The following is an 18,213-nucleotide window of genomic DNA, read 5'->3' as shown; positions in this document are numbered from 1 at the left end:
CGCATGTTATTTAAACGTGCATGACTAGTAAAATGCTAAAGAATAAATTTTAATTTCCGTTTATTAGACAGATAGAGCGTTATATTACTTTGGCTGCGCATTCAGTATAGAGGAGTTTTTGCAGAACGTGCACATTATGTTCTCGCTTGATAACGTGATAGAAAATGTTGTTGGCAATGGAAGATACCAAGCATTTATTTGTCTATGTTTTTCTGCCATAGGAATTTCAGCATGTTATATGAATACAGCATCGGTTTTTGTTGGTAAGTTTATAACCTGTCGGCTTATATTTATAGACATAAAGTACTGTTGGGAAAGATAGGACACCTTTAACATACAATATCCAAAAATTCTGATCGTGTTTTAAATAAATACCAACGGTCTACGGGAGTCGCGAGGATACAGTTTTACAATTTTTTGAATGTTCTTTGTTTATTACCAAATAAGACGAGAAAATATAATGAAAAGGTGTCCCATCTTCCCCCATCCTACTTATATTGTTTTTGCTTGCGAGAATTAGAATATTAAAATTTGTACATTTTGTAAAAATATGTATGATAGCTTCGAGGCTCAGCGCTTCCACCGTTGTGGGCGTATGTGTCTTTGGAAAAGACGCTTAAATTGCTTCAACCAAGTGGTCAATAATTGGTTGTCCGAAGTATGAGCCAAGCATATATGAAAACATGAAAGAATCCCCCCAATAACATAATTAACCACAAAACATGGTAACTCGTAAGCAAGCACAAAGTGTATGGAATAGAACACCCGTGTTATAACGAATGTCGTTCCCCGCCAATGAATACCTACAAGTCACGTTCACTTGTTCATTAAACTTTTTCAGGCGCTATGCCAGACAGCCGATGCCGAATCGAACCTTACGACAACATTACTGCATATCCAAATATAACCAAGACTGAAATAACAACCACGTTTATTCCACTTAACGATAATACAAAGGTTAGTTTACTTATACACTGTGTAGCCTAAAATAAAATTTTATTAGGTTGGGGTAAGATAGGACACCTTTAGCACATATTATCCAAGTATCCTGATCTTGTTTTAAACAATTAACAACGGTCTATGGGGGTCGTGAGGATACTGTTAATTCTTTGAATGTTTTTTTTTGTTTACTACCAAATGAGACGAAAAAATAGAATGTAAAGGTGCCCCATCTTTTCCCATCCCACTATAGTAAGTTGGGGTAATATTTCTAGTCCAATTTTGCAGTAAACGAAAAACATTTAAAGTATTATAAAACAACATCCTCACAACTCTTATAGACTGTTGTTAAGTGTTTAAAATAGGATCAGGATATTTGATTAATCTATGTCAAACCTGAAGACATCCCATCTTACCCGACATACGTTGTAACAGAAACCAGATCGTTGTCAAAGATACGCGTTCAACACATCATGCAAGGATATCAAGGACTTAAACTGTTTGTTCGGAACCAACAACGTTAGCGGAATGCAGACAGTTCAATGCGATGCAGGATACGAATACGACAGAAGCTCTTTCGAGGAAACGATAGTTACCGAGGTATAATATAGGCGGGTGGGGTAAGATGGAAGATGTTTTGAATATTTTCCCGTCCTATTTAGTAGTAAATAAAGAATATATACAGAATTATATATAACTGATCCTCACAACTTAAAAATACCGTTGTTATTAAAAAAACTCGAATAAGAATATATCTTATCCCACAATACTAAATATAACCAGTATCTAAGGAAACGCTTTGGTACCACAGCTTAGAAATTTATAGTATATACTAATTTCAGTGGGACCTGGTCTGCGACAAAGTTGGCATTTCTTTCATTGCAACGTCATTGAATTATGCGGGATTACTGACTGGTTCTCTAATGGGGGGCTTACTAGCTGATCGGTAAGCCATGTAACTTGTTGGGCACGTAGTGACCATATAGATTTTTTTCCTCGAACAGTTGTTCTTATTGTTGTTTTTTTAACGACTTTTAATAGCACATTTTAAGTCTTAAATATTTTGACTAAAATCGAACTTTAAATTAAATTGATAATTTTAATTTGTGTTTTGTTTTACTAATCGTCAATCATCTGTAGATTTGGCAGAATCGCTGTTTTTCGTGTAAGTTCAGTATTGGCCCTTATTGTAACCTGTGGCATGTCATTCTCACCAAACGTACACGTGTACACTGCATTGCGATTTCTGGCAGCTGTTACTTACTTCCCAATGATAACAAGTGGATTCGTTTACAGTAAGCTGGAATTTGGCTTTACATTAGTTGTATAGTAGGGTGGGGAAGACGGGACACCTTTGCCACGTAATATCCAAATATCCTGATTCTGTTTTAAACAATTAACATCGGTCTATGGGAGTCGTGAGGATACGGTTTATAATTTTTTGATTGTCCTTTGTTTACTACTAAACGTTATGAAAAATAAAATTAAAAGGTGTCCTATACCTCCCCCCAACTATACATATTGTAGTATAACACAACATATGACATTGCTGACGCGTTTTTTATTCACAGTGATCGAGTTATCTAGAAAAAGATGGAGAACCGCCATTGGTTTGTCGCATAACGCCATTTTTGGTCTCTCTTCGATGACGTTTTCAGTTCTTGCGCTAATTTGGAGACATTGGCGAACTTTGCAAATCGCCAAGTCAATCACTGCTTTTGTCCCGTTTATTATTCTTGGTTGGTTGGTCCCAGAATCACCAAGGTAAACAATTTTACTTCGTAAATATATTTAAAATAGAAGTTGCGGTGCCGTGGTTTAGATTAATACGCCTGCTTCTAGTCTAGAGGGGATGCCGGGTTCGAGTATCGATGCTGTTACTTTTGTTGGTATGTGTATCATTGGGCAATATACATAATGCCAATTGCTCCAACCCACTAGTTTCTAAATGCATAAATTATCAGCCATTCATTGAAAAACAATTAAAACTCTAAAACAAGTGAGCAAAGCTGTAATGACTGGGCACGTATCGTTAGAAAATGATTGGTCAAGAAGATGTGTTTTATCACGAGAATAACAAGTTACATCTAATACTTCAACTTGTATATTTTTCCAACAGATGGTTGTTCGCACATAACAAGCAAGCGCAATCCAAACAAGTATGCGAGGTTATGGCCAAACGAAACAAAACTCAACTATCTGAAGAAGTGTGGCAAGATACGATGACAGAGTTTAACACGTCTGAGAAAACAGAGGTAAAATCAATTTTAACAGGATAACTTCTAACTTGTGAATGTAACTCATTTATTCTCCTGTTGCGGGGAAACAGCAGTCGTGGGCGACGTATTTCGGATTTCCACAAAATTGTGGGTGATTATTGTTTTATTTTATTTCTGTGTGGTTGATAATTTACACAATTCTAAAGAGAACACTGGGTTGAAGAAATGAACATTAGATGACTTTCCAAACGACACACACTTCCAAAAGAATAACAGCGTCGAGCCTCGAACCCAATACCCTTGGTTAAAAAGCAAGTGATATTTATAACCACAGAGCCCATATGTATATGATAAACGTAGAATATAAGCAGGCTGTTAACACTGTTGCTAAATTCTCTTTGTTTTTCTCATAAAGGAAAGCAAAGAAAGTCCACTACGAGCAATGTGTCGACTTCCTTGTACACGATTCTTGATGTTATGCAACATGTTTGTCTGGATGGTCACAAGGTATAAACTTCATAGTCATTACATATAGTAGGGCGGAGGAAGACGGTCGGGCACCTTTGGCACATAATACCAAAATATTCTGATCGTGTTTTAAACAATTAACAACGGTATATGGGAGTCGTGAAGATACGATTTTATAATTCTTTGAATGTTCTTTGTTTAGTAACAAATAGGACGAGAAAACAGAATAAAGAGATGTCCCATCCCTCGTACTATATGTTATCTATTCTAATTCTTGTTTCAATTTCAGTATGGTGTATTACGGTTTGGTGTTAAACGTCGGAAACTTGCCAGGCGGTGTGTATTTAAATAATACGTTGGGAGGATTAATGGAATTCACAGCTTGCGTCTCCTCTATTTTCGCCATTAAAAAGATTGGATTCACCAAGTGTACATCTGCTTCGTTGTACACTGCAAGTTTAACTTGTTTGTTGTCAACGGTTTGTCTTCAACTTGGAAATGGAAAACAGGGTAAGGGCATTTGAGTATATGTTGACATTTCTATATATGTATATATATATATATAGAAATCAACTTTAACAGCGCTAAACATGTAACTGTGATGAATTCTATGAATCTGGTCCTGATCTCGTGCTCATGAAGTTATACGATTCTCGTAACGAAATGAGAGCCATGATTTAATTCCATTTATGCAAAGAATGATGCTAAATATATACTTTTTTATAATTGTACACTATTCGTTGGAATTTTGTCTGTTACGAATTTTGTTTTTACCTGATTATGTATTAGGTTTGTAAAGGTTATGATTTTTATGTTTTGTTTTTACCTGATCCTGTGTTATGTTTTTGAAGTTTTTGAAACGTTGAGTACGGTTCTTGCAATGGTTGGAAGATTTGCCGCAAGCATGTCGTTCGGTGTGATATATGTTCACACAACAGAGATGTTTCCCACCGTCGGTCGGTAAGTAATATAATATATATCTGTCCAGTCGTTACGATCTGTCCGCGTCGTTGGTCGTGGTTACCCAGGGGTAATCTATTCAAGGCTTGTCGCTGCTACCATTGTGGGCGTATATGTTGTTCGGTAAGAAACTCAACGACAATTGCTCCAACCCAGAGGTCACTAATAGGTTGTCTAGCCGTACACTTGCAGTAGCCAGCCATACGTGTTATAACTCGTAAGCAGGCAAGAAATGTATTTTGTTTGTCGTTGTCCCGCCACGCGAGGGTAAACAAGTTACATTCAATCATTTAACATTTATTTTATGCAGGAGCACAGCGTTGGGTCTTTCTTCTATGTCAGCTCGCATTGGAAGTATATTCTCACCGTTTACAATTCAACTTCACTTAACCATCCCGTGGCTAACTCCGGTAATATATTTTAACTGATTAAAACACGTCAGTATATACAGTTAGATGGGTGTAGAATTGAACATATTTTCATTCTCTTCTCCTTTCCATTTGTTCGTAAACTAGGATCATTCAGCTGTCGGGTATAGGCTATAATTATACTAAAAAAGACTCAAACCCTAAAAAACGACATGACTTTATAAAAATGTTACTTGTTTAAACACATTGTTTAAAACACGGTCAAGAAATATGGGATTTAGGTATACTCACACCATGCAGTTCTATATACGTTACTACAAATATTTAAAGGTCATGTTTGGCACGCTTGCATTTGTTGCCGCTTATTTGGCCGGAAACTTCCCTGATACTGCGGAATCAAAGTTAACAATGCTGTTTGATGATGTCGAAAAAAGTTTCTCAGAACATTTCCACGGTAGAGTGATTGCCAAACTATTTTGTCTCCCTACGTCTCAACGGTAAGCAGATTTTAAACTGGTGTTAACTTGGCATTTTTTTATTTACACTTAAACTCAAGAGCATGTTTTACAGCTAAATTCAAAATAGGAACTATGGTTAAGCCTATCAGCTTTATAAAATCGTTACCAGAAACCTGTTTTTCCTGTCACAGGCGCAACACACCAGAAAAACAGAACACTCTGTTGGACGATGAAAATTCAATGTGCTAAAGCTGAATTGTTGTATAAATGAAGAAGCATTTATCCAGAACTACTTTAGTAATGAGTTTCTTTGGAAAATAGCAATGCTGGTATTCTTGCATCGAAGCGATAATAAAAGAGAATGGTTTTGCAGAATGCGATTGATTGTAACTTACAGTACTCCAAAACATAGGGCCTTAAAGATTTTAATTTATCTCTTCGATTACGGTAACGAAACTATCAGTAAAGTATGGTAAGGTGGGGAAAATGAGACATATTTTCTTCCCTTTTCTTCGTCCCATTTGGTGGAAGACAAAGAACATTAAAAGAAAAAGATTTATAAAACAGTATCCCCACGTCCCTTATAGACTATTATTAATTGTTCAAAAAACAAACGGGATATTTGGATGTTACGTTCTTGACCTATACGATCTTACCCACAGTACTATATTAAAGAAATAAGACGGAAAGTTAGCACAGCCCTTTTTTAAAAACGATAGTACCCAAATAAAAATTAAAAGATATCTGATGTTTATGCTGATCCCATGATAGCAGAATCTTCTATAAAGTTTTCCACGTTTTTAATCATTCTGTTTTTTTGCACTCTTTTTCGGGATAATTATTGATTCTGCGTCTGTTTCGTAAAACGCAAGCCGCTCGAGGCATGCAGAAACGCGATGGTAAAGCGAAACTACGCCTTTCTGCTTTAAAAAGAGCGCGAGCGTGGCAGTTCGCTCGCACTTACCAAGTTAATGTACGCGCCGTACTTAGGTTGAATCACATTTAAGTTAAAAGTGTTTTACATTAATATTGGAATTTATGCCTAGCGTTAAGCTGCTAGAGTAAAGTGCTTAGATATTATGGGGAACTCCTTTTACAATAATTACAGTACCTTTGTTTGTTGTCTGGCCCACTTCTTCCTATGCTATCTTGACGTCACACTCTGTTCTTGCGTTGTTGTGTAGGCGGTTTCTTACTCTAGTCAGCAGTTTCGGTTTGATAAGTTATTCCGGTTCGTGTTACGACTGGTGTACGCCGCAACCATATTTCTTCCGTCTATAAAAACTGTTTCCAAGACTAAAGTGAGGTTACAAATGGCAACAGAGCAACTTAGCACTTCTACGCCTAATTTTGCTTGTGGCTCTGTATTTCGAAACTTCGAGGAACACGAGTTTAGTAAAGTTGCGTACCAAGTTGGGTATGGGGGATTCGGCAGAGTTTTTCATCGTAAGTGGAATAGAGGTTTTCAAGCCACGGATGTTGCGGAAAAAGTGCTGATAGAGCATAGGATAGAAGAAAGGTAAATGCATGTTTTTATGTATAGTAAAGAGTGATAATATGGGACATTTTTTCCCATTTGATGGTAAACAAAAATATTACCGGAATTATATTTCCGAAGCTCCGCCAATCTAAAAAAAAAACTTGTTAATTGTTTAAAACCTGATCGGGAGATTTAGGATTTATGTGCTAACGGTATCCCACCTACCACACAGTACTATATATTACTATGCTGGCAATATATGCACTTCTGCAAAGTTTTTTATCTAAACAATTTTTCAAATCAAAATCTTCTATGAAAAAAAAGGTAGTGTATTTAGTGTTTCGGACGGCAAACAAAACGTCGGAAATACACTACGTTGTTTCATACCAGGTAAGTCGTGGAAGATTATTTACATTATGCCTGGTAGCCCAAGTAACAGAATAACTGTTATATACTACCACGCTTTTTCTATCAGGTACGCCCGAAATATTCTACAAGAGGCGGAAATGCTATGCTTGATTAAACACGAACACGTGGTCAAATTGTTTGGAGTGAAGCACACGGACAGTTCATTTAGTTTAATCATGGAATTCGTTCAACATGGTTCGTGCACGGACTTTTTCAAGTCCGTACAATTGTCCAGGGAACACCTTTGGAAACTAAAATACCGTATTGCTTTACAGGTAAATATAACAAGTTAAATCCTCTCAAGTAAATGTATTTTTCGTATTGATTTCGGGGTATTGGTTATATTACTGTGGGGTAAGTTGGGATACCGTAGGGCATTTTCCCCATATTCCCCGATCGTGTTTTTAATAGTTAACAATGTTGTTTTACAGTCCCGAGGTGACAGTTATATAATTATGTAAATTTTCTTTTGTTTGCTATTAAACAGGACGAGAAAAAAAATATTCTATCTTAACCCACTCTACTATACGACTGAAAAAATTTCAATGCATTTTGTGTAGGTGTCGGAAACTATGGAATACTTACATTCAATGCAACCAAAACGAATGCTTCATCTGGATTTAAAATCAGCTAACGTGTTGTTGGACGCTACGCTAAACGTTAAGGTTTCTTACTCTTAATATTTAACATTAGCAAACTTTCGTTTCGTTAATCTATAATCACCTGCGCCGTGACAAAGTGGTTAGTGCGCATGCCACTAACCAAAAGGTACTGGGTTCAAGGCTCGACTCTGCTACTAATGTGGTATGTTTCCTTGGGAAAGACACTTAACGGCAATCCAACCCAGTGGTCACTAATGGCTTGTCCAAATTATCAGCCACACATAAAATAAGGCAAAAAATTATCATCGGCAAAGTAACATACATGGTAACTCATAACCCGGCACGAGGTGTATAAACATCCGTGTTAAAACGACTGTCGTTTACTTCATTCATTCACTAATTCATTCAATATTTTTCATTTATTCAATAATTCCTTCAATATTTCAGCTGTGCGACTTCGGGTTGTCTCAAGTACACACGCTCTCGAGACTTGCAACTAGGAGGGATGTTCTTAACAACCGTATGATATTTAATTGTATTTTACTAAACGATAATTTACAATATATAGTTGGGTAGGGAAAGGTGGGACACCTTTTCTTTCTATATTTTGTTGTCCCATTTGGTAGTAAACAAAGAACAATCGAAGTATTATAAAACCGTTTCCTCACGACTCCCATAGACCGTTGATAATTGTTTAAACCTAATCAGGATAATTGGATAATATGTGCTAAAGGTGTCCCGTCTTCCTGCACACAGTACTATATAGATACAAACAGGTGAAGCGACGCAGCAGCACATAGGCGGTGGTACCATAACACATATTGCTCCTGAACATTTAGCGAACCCAAACTCCAAGCCCACGACCAAGTCAGATGTATACAGGTAAACAACTTTATAATTGCGTATTTGTTTTCACTATATCTGACGTTATTCTTAACTTGCAGCTACTCAGTGTTTTTGTGGGAGTTGGTCACAGAACTACAGCCGTACGGAAGTATATTATCATTTCATAGCATGCATGTAGTAGGGTGGGGAAAGATGGGACACCTTTAGCACATGATATCCAAATATGATGATTATGTTTTAAACAATTAGCAACGGTCAATGGGAGTCGTAAAAATACGTTTTTATAATTTTTTGAATGTTCTTTGTTTACTACCAAATAGGACAAGAAAATAAAAAAGATGTCCCATCTTTCCCCACCCCACTATATATGTACTATATAACTATACTTTCAACTAATTTCTGTTTTTATACAGATATGAATTATTTTGGCGACACTTTAGTTTTATTGAAAGACCACATTGTGAAAGGCTTAAGACCTGACATCTCAGAGATTCCCAAGACTACCCCGACACCCCTTATCAATGCTATAGAGAGAGGTTGGCACGCTAATGCAAATGTACGACCAGAATTTCAAGGTTGGTTATTAAGGTTGTGTTATAATACATGTGTCATACGGTAGAGTTATACTTGTGGGGTAAAAAGATATATCATTATCATCTAAATCCCATATTTCCTGATAGTGTTTTAACAATTATCAACGCTCTTTTAGAGTCGCGGGCTACGGTTATATAATTCTGTAAATGTTCTATGTTTACCACCACATGAAACGAGAAAAAATGAAAGTATGTCCCATGTTACTCCACCCTACTATAAATCATGTATTTTTAAATGCGCATAGCAGTTCCCTTAGAAAACAAAACATTGCTTCGTAAATATTTGTTTTGGAAATCTTTTGTTTATAATAATGTCATCGTAGTGTAGCATTTATAATATCGTTACGTAGATGCGTTGGACAATGTTTAAAATAATATCCAAGAAACAATAGCAGCTGAATGATATTATTCTACCGGCAATAAAAATAAACGATTAACACTTTGTGTATTTAATCTATATGGGGTTCTCGGTAATTTTTTCAAACGCTTAAAATATGATACATAACTATATCTTGGCTTACACGCCCGCAACATAAAATAATATTTACTCATCAATATTTGTATTTGCTTTATTGCGATGGGATACCGCTAGCGCTTAAAAGACACATTTCCTGATTTTGTTTTATAATTAACAACGCTTTAGAATATAGTGAGAGGATACGGTTAGATAACTCTTGTTTACTTACCAAATAGGAACGAGAACCTGGAATGAAATGTCCCGTCTTATACCCACCCTACTATAACGATCGTTTTCCATAGATATTACAGTCCAGCTGAGAAAAAACATCGTTTATGAAGATGCAAGATTAAGCGAATTGGTCTCTGATATTTTGGTCGCTTGGGTAAGACATTGAACAAATCCAAGCTTATTGGTTTACAAGCCCCGCATCGTAACCAGAGGAAACTGTGTTCGGTGCTCGATGTTGCCACCAGTGTGGCCAAGTGTGTATTTGATTAAAACACATAACGATAATTGCTCCAAACCAAATTAGGTTGTCCAAATTGTCAGCAATACATACAGAAAAATAAAATGACTTAACTAAAATATCTTAACAGCGCTTGTTTTAGGTTCCGCAAACTACAACGTCATTAAGCGACAGATCATACACATGTGGGCAACGACAGTCCAAATTACTCGACACTGGAATTGGGACTTCTACAATTAAAAGCGTAGATCAATACAGGTTGAAACTTTGTCAGGGATTAACAATGCTATATATTTTATATGCGAGACAAAGTGGTCAGCACACCAGCTACCTAGAACCCGCATAGGTATTAGGTTCGACGCTGCTGCCATTGTGGGCGTATGTGTCCTTGAGCAAGACACTTAACAGCAATTGCTCCAACCCAGTGGTCCCTTATGGGTTGTCTAAACTGTAAACTGTGACAATTAAAAAATTAAATAGTTTATTTTTAGCCGATAATAATATCATAATGTAGAAGACTGTTCCGAAGAAACAATATTAATTATTATGTTTCATTTAGGTCTGTTATTTCCGGTGAAACGAAAAGTGCACCTAACAATTACATTGTTGTGAAATCGGGTTCAAACACCAGTGCTGCTACTACGACCAAATCCACGATCGATTCTGGTCTCTTCAGCAGCACTTTTCAAAGCAATGGAGCGGAAATACCACCAGCAAAACAAAACTTGGGCTCTATTGAACCAGAATTGGCTACAGAAACTACACATCTTATTTCTGCAGGTATCTTTGTTGTAATTGTCGTTGCATGTTCTGCTTGCACGGCGGATATAACCTAATGGTACAACATCTAAAATATGAACAATACACTGAACTAAACAAATCCGGCAAACACCTACAAAATTACCCTAAATGCTAACACGAAAGCGGGTACGAGGTGCGTGGTTCACCCAAGCTATATTCCTTGTGGAAAATCCCCATGCGTTGTCAAACAGCCAACTTTTTCGGTTACATTTAAGTTTATGACACGCATTTTTTAAAAGCTGTTGGTGTCGCCTTCAGATCACATTTTAAGCAAACTTTCATATAAAATTTTCAATTTTAGTTGGTGTTTCAACAAAATTGGTTTGCAGGCAGCAGCCAACATGATCAGCCGAAATCGTTTTGCAAAACCAAGTGGCAAAAAATTGTAGCGTTTGTCGTATTATTCCTGGTGATTGGTTGGGTTACTGGTGTTCTTTGTTGGAACTTTATTTTTAAACCGGGTGAGTATTTTGCACTAGTTAAAATGTGATGTAGTACTGTGGGGTTAGATGAGATATCTTTATATAGCACCCATATTCCAAATTTCCTGATTGTATTTTTAACAAATATAACAACGTTCACTTAAAGCTTTGGTTAAATAATTTTATAAATATATTTGTTTACCATCCAATTAGACGATAAACGTTACATAAATTACAACTCGTATATGCTGGCAGCGCGAGGTGTATGAAATAGAACACCCCTGTTATAACGACTGTCGTTTTCCGCAATGCGAGGATAAAGCAAGTTAGATTTATTTTTCAACATTCCAGACAGGCCACTTTTAGCACATAATGTCCAAATATTCTGATTGTGTTTTAAACAATTAACTGGTCTATGGGAGTCGTAAGGATACGGTTTTATACTTCTCTAAATGTTTTGTTTAAACTAAGCGACCGGCCACGTGGCGTGTGCGAAATTAAACGGGAAGTGCATTAAACGGAATTATGATATTTGCTACGGGAAACAAAGCTTTGGAATTTGTACCGCCACTGGAAAATCAGAATCGTGCTGTGTTACTACGGACACCGGTAAGAAATATATGAATTATAAGGTATAAGCATGTATGGTCAGCCAACTGTCTCTATATATAGTACAGCAGGGTTGGCGGGTTCGAGGCTCGATGATGCTACCGTTTTTGGACGTGTGTATCATTGGGGGAGACATTAAACGCAACTGCTCCAACCCAGTGGTTTCTTATGAGTTGTCAGAGTTTTTGGCAACTTTGACAAAAAAACAAAAATAAAAAATCCTTTCAAAATAATTACCCAAAAAGTTACATATATGTGGTAACTCGTAAGTGGGCGTAACGAGGTGTATGAAACAGCACTCGTGTATTACCAACTGTCGTTGCTCCTCCACGCGAGGATAAATAAGTATTTAATCATTAATTTCATGCAACCATTCAACCAAAATATATTTTAAAGATCGACTGAATGAAGATAAATGGAGATATGATGACGCGAAATGTAGAGCATTGGGCGGTAACTGTCAAATGAAGAGCAATTCATGCGATGGTAAATACGCCCCACTCATCTGCGGAGGACCAACCTCTAGGCAATGCTGCTTAGGAAAATGTAAGGATCTGGTGCTACGAAAATGTAACAGATAAAAATCAAGTCCAACCAATGGTTGTATTAGAAATATATATTTTCTTTTTTCAGAGATATACATAAATTGCATCGTCAGTCTTTTATTTAAATAGAATATTGGATGTAATTAAACAAAATGTTGAACATACTTAAACAGAATCTTGATTTGAATTTTTTATTTTCAGATCGCAATTCTGACATAAAATGCGCCAAACTTGGTGGGTATTGTGTTGACTGGAGATACCATGAGTGCGGTGCTGGTTACACGAAGGGTTTATGTGGAGGAGACAATAATAGACGATGTTGCTTGTATTGTGACTATCTTTGTAAGTTATCAATGCTATGGATTTAAGTTGATTGTGAATGAATAAATGAGTGAATTAATAAGTGAATGAATGAATTAGTGAGTGAGTGAGTGAGTGAATGAATGAATGAATGAATGAATGAATGAATGAATGTATGAACGAACGAATGAATGCGTGGCGGGCAACGGCAGTTATAACACGGGGATCTGTTTCATACGCCTCGTGCCTGCGCTTACGGTTTACCACGCATATATTTTTTTAGGTGATTATTCTTATGGTTTTTCTTTATGGCTGATAATTTATACAATCCATTAGTGGCCACTCAATTACACATTGTTTTCGCATAGCCGTTTGGTGTTCTGAGCGCGTACTCAAATTTTACCTGATTCCACGTTCATTCTTGATATTCTTTAAAAAAAAACTTCTTGATAAAGAGTTTAAGTAAAAATTGTTTCATATCTATGGGATTTAATGTTTGTAATGAAAAATACCCTTTGACAATTAGGCAAACCAAGTTCTAGACTGCCCAGTTTAATCTAATTTATTTCCCAGGCTATTCTGCTGAAAAGAAATACAGTTCCCTGCCATGTGACGACCCATGTAAGCATAGAGGAGGCACGTGTAAAAATTCCACCAATTTCTGCAACTCTGATTACTTGATCGGACTCTGCTGTGGTAACAATGGTCGAAGCTGCTGCCCTGGTTATTGAATTGCTTAAAACAAGAAAAGAATGTTCTCGAATGTCTTATTGCTAGTTTATTGTATATACCACTGTGGGGAAAGACTGGATACTGTTGGCATACAAATACCGTACTTTATTTTAGAGTCGCAGGGCTACGATTATGTATTTCTGTAAATATTGTTTGTTTACTACCAAATTGGAACAAAAAATTAAAAGAAAACATGTTCCATCTTACCCCACCTTATTATATCAAATTTACGCTTTATTTACGTGCGGCATACCAGTTTACGCTGACTCAGCACTTTTTAGAAAAAACAAAATATTTTTGTTTGTGTAGCTATGTTCAATCGATAAAGTCGATATATTTATACACATTAATAAATAAGAAGAACTATTGTCATTGCTTCGTTCCTTTACGGTTTAAGGGACATTATGAAACGTCTTATCGCCTTTGATCAAACAGGGCAGTTGTTGTTATTTACCCGCTAATTATGCGGTATTGAAACTAAAATAACTTGAATTTTCAAAGATTTAATTTCAAACAAGGGATGTAACAAAAAGACGACCTTAATGGCCTTTACGTGCCCAACAATTGTTAGACGAAAAAGTATATTCCCACGTAGAACTTTACGTGCTCAATAATGATAATTGGTAACTACAATTCGAAACTGGCACCCGAAAGGCATGTAACCGCCGTAAGCACGCAAAGAATGCTAATCAGGTTGAAATAATCAACGTTTTCCGTCTCCACGATGCCGCGTTGAAACAGTTCGACCAACTTGGACTAGCATTTGTACTAACTCGCCATGCCTTCTAATGCTGTGTACTGTATTGTGAGATTGTTTAGGAACTTGGCTGTTTTTGACAGGTCTTGCTTTTTATTTAATACAGGATTGTAATAGGTTGACAGACTACAATTCCTTTTGCGAATTCGAAAATTTTATGTTATTTGAAGTTGTGAACCCTTTTATTTCACACAGTATTTATAAATGCACATGGTGCTATACACTTCGTACCGCGCTGTTATTGCGAGTTTTTATGTTATTATATCTGTTTTTTGACAGGTTTGACTATTTATTTAATATAGGGTTGAATATGCTATGCGTTGTTTTGAGATTTCTTGCCTAGTTTTTCATTTCGTTGAGATATCTTTACTTTTGGTTTGAGCATGAATTAATATTTCGAAACTTCGATCAGTACTACCATATTCCGCACAATGCGGTACCGTTTTGTACGGTGTTCATGTTAATTTAGTTGTTTTGGCATCACATCATTGTTTCGTGCAGGATTTTGTATTTTAGAATTACAGACAGTGCTGTAGGCCTATATTGCCACCCGCGTTGTCACGCCGTTCGAGTCCTGTTGTGAGTTTCTATTTTATTTAGGGTTGCAGATATTATATAACTTCTAAGTTATTTGTGCTTTCGTGGAATTCTTGTTTAATTTTACGTTTTGTTGAAAACTTATGTTGTATACAAGATTTGGTTATTTGAAATAGAAGGCATCAATGCTGTTATATCTGATAGCGAGCACTGTAATGCTGTTTCGAAAAGAATGATGCAAGTTTTATGTGTTTTTATTTTGTTTCCCCAGTTTCTAGCTATTTATGTGATACCGGATTCGAGCTGCAGCAAATGTGACGCTTTTTATGTTGTTTTGAGAATTCTTGGCTTATTTTGACTTCTATTGTTTTGTACATGATTTAGAATTTTTAAGTTTCAGGCAGTACTACTTTATTACGCGCGCTGCTTATGCTGTTTTAGGTACTTTTTATGTTCTGATTTGGCTTATTTATGACCGGTATAATTTATTGTTCTTAAGTCATGGAAGTTTCTTGTATACTTTCGGAGAATCCTAGTCTTATTTTGCGTTTTTGGAAACTTCTGTTTTATGCAAAATGTATTTGTATTTTGAATTTGCAGGTATATAGTTCTACCATATATACTACGCGTTATAATGTGTAACATAGGCGTCTTCTCGCGATTTTTATGTTAATGGCAGTAGTTTTGTGAAGATTCTAACATTTTATCTTCTACAGCAGAATTGTAATATTATATCTACACGTTTACTTCTGCAGGGTGTATTTCATATACAGTTACGGATATTTACTGTCATTGCAGTAGTAGTAGTTTTATAGAGTGACTATATTACTATCTCCTATCATACACTACTATAAATATGCAGCACATGGGATGCTGCTTGTTTAAAATATGAATTGTTATGAAGTTCTTTATGCTCGCAAGGCAATGCGACTAGTTCAGCAGTTTTAGCTTTGATTTAATGACCAGTATTTTATATATTGCAATGTACATGCAACTGTAGTTATAGCCTATATACGTATTCATATACATTCATATTAATATATACTACATAATGATTTTGATGCACAGTTTCATTGTGTCTGTTTAACGAACCATTTCATTTAAGAACTAACCATTTATTTCAGAAACCTTTATGATTGTCATTAAGTGGTTACATCAATCAGGACTAAATAATCACGTTGTCATATCATATACAATAACTTATGGTAGCTAAAAACCGATTGGTTTCTAATTATAACCACTTGGATTACTTATAGGGTAAGATTTAATACACTAAACAGTCCTTTATACAGGTAATCTTTTTTGTTGGTTGAAAGAGCCACGCTTTTTAACTGACATTCTTTCCCACACGTTTAGCGTGTTTTAACGACTGTTGTTTTGCTGTTGATTCCTTTTTCTTTGTTCTTTAAATAACATGATCTTCTCTATCGTTTTCGAGGAGATGGATACAATTATGTAATTGATCTAACTCGATTTTATTTAGTAAGCTGCATCTGGTTTACAGTAACAAATTGTTATTGCAGCTCAAACCGAAAGGTTGATTTCCGATACTGCTTTTGGCGCAATTTTGAAAAAGACTTGAATTTTCTTCCACCACCACAAAACCTTTATGAAATTTGCACTTCTAGTTCTACATGACCAAATGTTTTGTCAAGGAAAACAGTTTGGACGACTAAATCTTATATTCTGGTGGACAACTGCAGCCGTATATTTGCCATACGCCGTGGCGATGTGGTCAGCACCCTGTCAATCATACACTATAAAATTTGCTTTTGTATCAGTTAAACAATTTAAATATTTGTATTTACTGAATATACGCAAACAGTTATGGAGCCTTGCAGGAACCTGAACCTTGTGACAGATGTTGCCGTAATACTGTTTACATGCAAGCAGACCGAACACTGTATATAACACAATATTGAAATATGTGATATCACTGTAAATCTGCACTTGTTCTTAATATTTACTGTAGAACTGCACTTGTATATTGTTTGTTAACTGTTTATGTTTTTAATTATTTTTGATTAGTTGTTATACAACCAAATTATTACTATATCTAATACCTATACTTATTAACAACTATACTCTATTCTATATGGGTGGGATCCTTCGGGATCTAGGATTTAGGCCAGATTTGGCCCATTACTCTATTAGTAACTATATTAAAATAACTGTAACTAACATATACATTAAATTTAGTTATATTTAATACATATGTATCTAATGCATACGGGGGGCACAACTTAAGTTTATCATATTAATATTGGTTATAAAAACAATTTTAATATTCCTGTTTTCTCTTTTTCTTCTCCATTCTCTAATTCTTTTTGGCTCAAGGTATTTTAAGGCCGGACGACGTCATCAGCTTGAGCACGTCATCAACTGACGTCATCAATTATGTCATCGTAAGAATGTTTGAATATTTTGGGGTAACTAAACAATAGACAAAAAACATTATACTTCTACTTTAGTATAATAAGGTGGGGAAGACGGGACACCCTTGTTTTGAATAATTAACAACGCTCTAGGGGAGTCGTGAGGATACAGTTTTATAATTCTTACATGTTTTTTGTTTACTACCAAATGCGATACAATCAAATAAATTTCCGTCTTCCCCCACTTTACTATATATTAAAATACAAATAACAACATAATTTAAGTTTAATTTACCTGTTCCCATATACGTTAATAACTTTGCCACAGTCTCTTTATGTTAAACGACAATAACTTTGCCACAGTCTCTTTATGTTAAACGACATATAATTATTCTCCGTGATAGATTAAACCTTACCGATAATTTCTTCCAGAAATGTTAATGGCACTTTATGATGTCATCACCTTGCCTATATGTCACCCGCCACTATCAACTAATAACAGGTAAGAAGTGATATTTTTAATATTTGTATCATAATTAACTCATACATATATTTATTTTTACTAATATATTTAACTTATGCAATTTATTTTGTTTGCTTTAAACTTTATTATGTATTTAACTCATACAATTTATTTCTTTGGGTCAAATTTTGTTTATAAATCAATTTACAGGCAGCATATACTGCTCTGGTAGATGGAACTTGGTGCGAGCTACCCATTAATTTGGGTAAGTTGAAATAGATAGATAGATATATATATATATATATACATTGTTATAGTGGGTTGGGGCAAGATGGATACCGTTAGCACATAATATTATTCCAAACGTGTTTTTTTTACAATTACTTACCCTCTTGTCACAGTCTT

General features: G+C 35.7%; 2 protein-coding genes across 2 annotated transcripts; both read left to right on the top strand.

The window, feature by feature from the left end:
• The first annotated feature begins 17 nt into the window (after window positions 1-17).
• On the top strand, window positions 18-5,789 carry LOC149724796 (organic cation transporter protein-like). The gene is made up of 13 exons (XM_089891799.1): window positions 18-263; window positions 842-957; window positions 1,375-1,539; window positions 1,782-1,885; window positions 2,080-2,234; window positions 2,511-2,703; window positions 3,059-3,194; window positions 3,574-3,665; window positions 3,916-4,136; window positions 4,478-4,586; window positions 4,897-4,996; window positions 5,285-5,451; window positions 5,604-5,789. The coding sequence occupies exons 1-13, from the start codon at window positions 137-139 to the stop codon at window positions 5,659-5,661; spliced, it is 1,743 nt and encodes a 580-aa protein (XP_089747925.1). The 5' UTR covers window positions 18-136; the 3' UTR covers window positions 5,662-5,789.
• Window positions 5,790-6,622: 833 nt separating this feature from the next.
• LOC149724795 (uncharacterized) lies at window positions 6,623-14,048 on the top strand. Its single transcript, XM_089891800.1, has 15 exons — window positions 6,623-6,931; window positions 7,368-7,575; window positions 7,861-7,965; window positions 8,350-8,422; window positions 8,679-8,784; window positions 8,847-8,896; window positions 9,162-9,323; window positions 10,101-10,183; window positions 10,410-10,525; window positions 10,827-11,047; window positions 11,398-11,529; window positions 11,962-12,099; window positions 12,496-12,645; window positions 12,846-12,986; window positions 13,518-14,048. The coding sequence occupies exons 1-15, from the start codon at window positions 6,726-6,728 to the stop codon at window positions 13,673-13,675; spliced, it is 2,049 nt and encodes a 682-aa protein (XP_089747926.1). The 5' UTR covers window positions 6,623-6,725; the 3' UTR covers window positions 13,676-14,048.
• Window positions 14,049-18,213: the final 4,165 nt, after the last annotated feature.

Source organism: Ciona robusta, chromosome 14, assembly GCF_009617815.1.
Source record: "Ciona robusta chromosome 14, ASM961781v2".
Taxonomy (NCBI): domain Eukaryota; kingdom Metazoa; phylum Chordata; class Ascidiacea; order Phlebobranchia; family Cionidae; genus Ciona; species Ciona robusta.
The sequence above is the reverse complement of the archived record's forward strand: the minus strand, read 5'-3'. Positions and strand labels throughout refer to the sequence as shown.

Coding starts and splice junctions, on each gene's coding strand:
- LOC149724795 (XM_089891800.1), top strand. CDS start 6,726: ATGGCAACAGAGCAACTTAGCACTTCTACGCCTAATTTTGCTTGTGGC. Junction 7,576..7,860: donor AATACCGTATTGCTTTACAG/GTAAATATAACA, acceptor CATTTTGTGTAG/GTGTCGGAAACTATGGAATA. Junction 8,785..8,846: donor ACCAAGTCAGATGTATACAG/GTAAACAACTTT, acceptor CTTAACTTGCAG/CTACTCAGTGTTTTTGTGGG.
- LOC149724796 (XM_089891799.1), top strand. CDS start 137: ATGTTCTCGCTTGATAACGTGATAGAAAATGTTGTTGGCAATGGAAGA. Junction 1,886..2,079: donor GGGGGCTTACTAGCTGATCG/GTAAGCCATGTA, acceptor AATCATCTGTAG/ATTTGGCAGAATCGCTGTTT. Junction 4,587..4,896: donor ATGTTTCCCACCGTCGGTCG/GTAAGTAATATA, acceptor TATTTTATGCAG/GAGCACAGCGTTGGGTCTTT.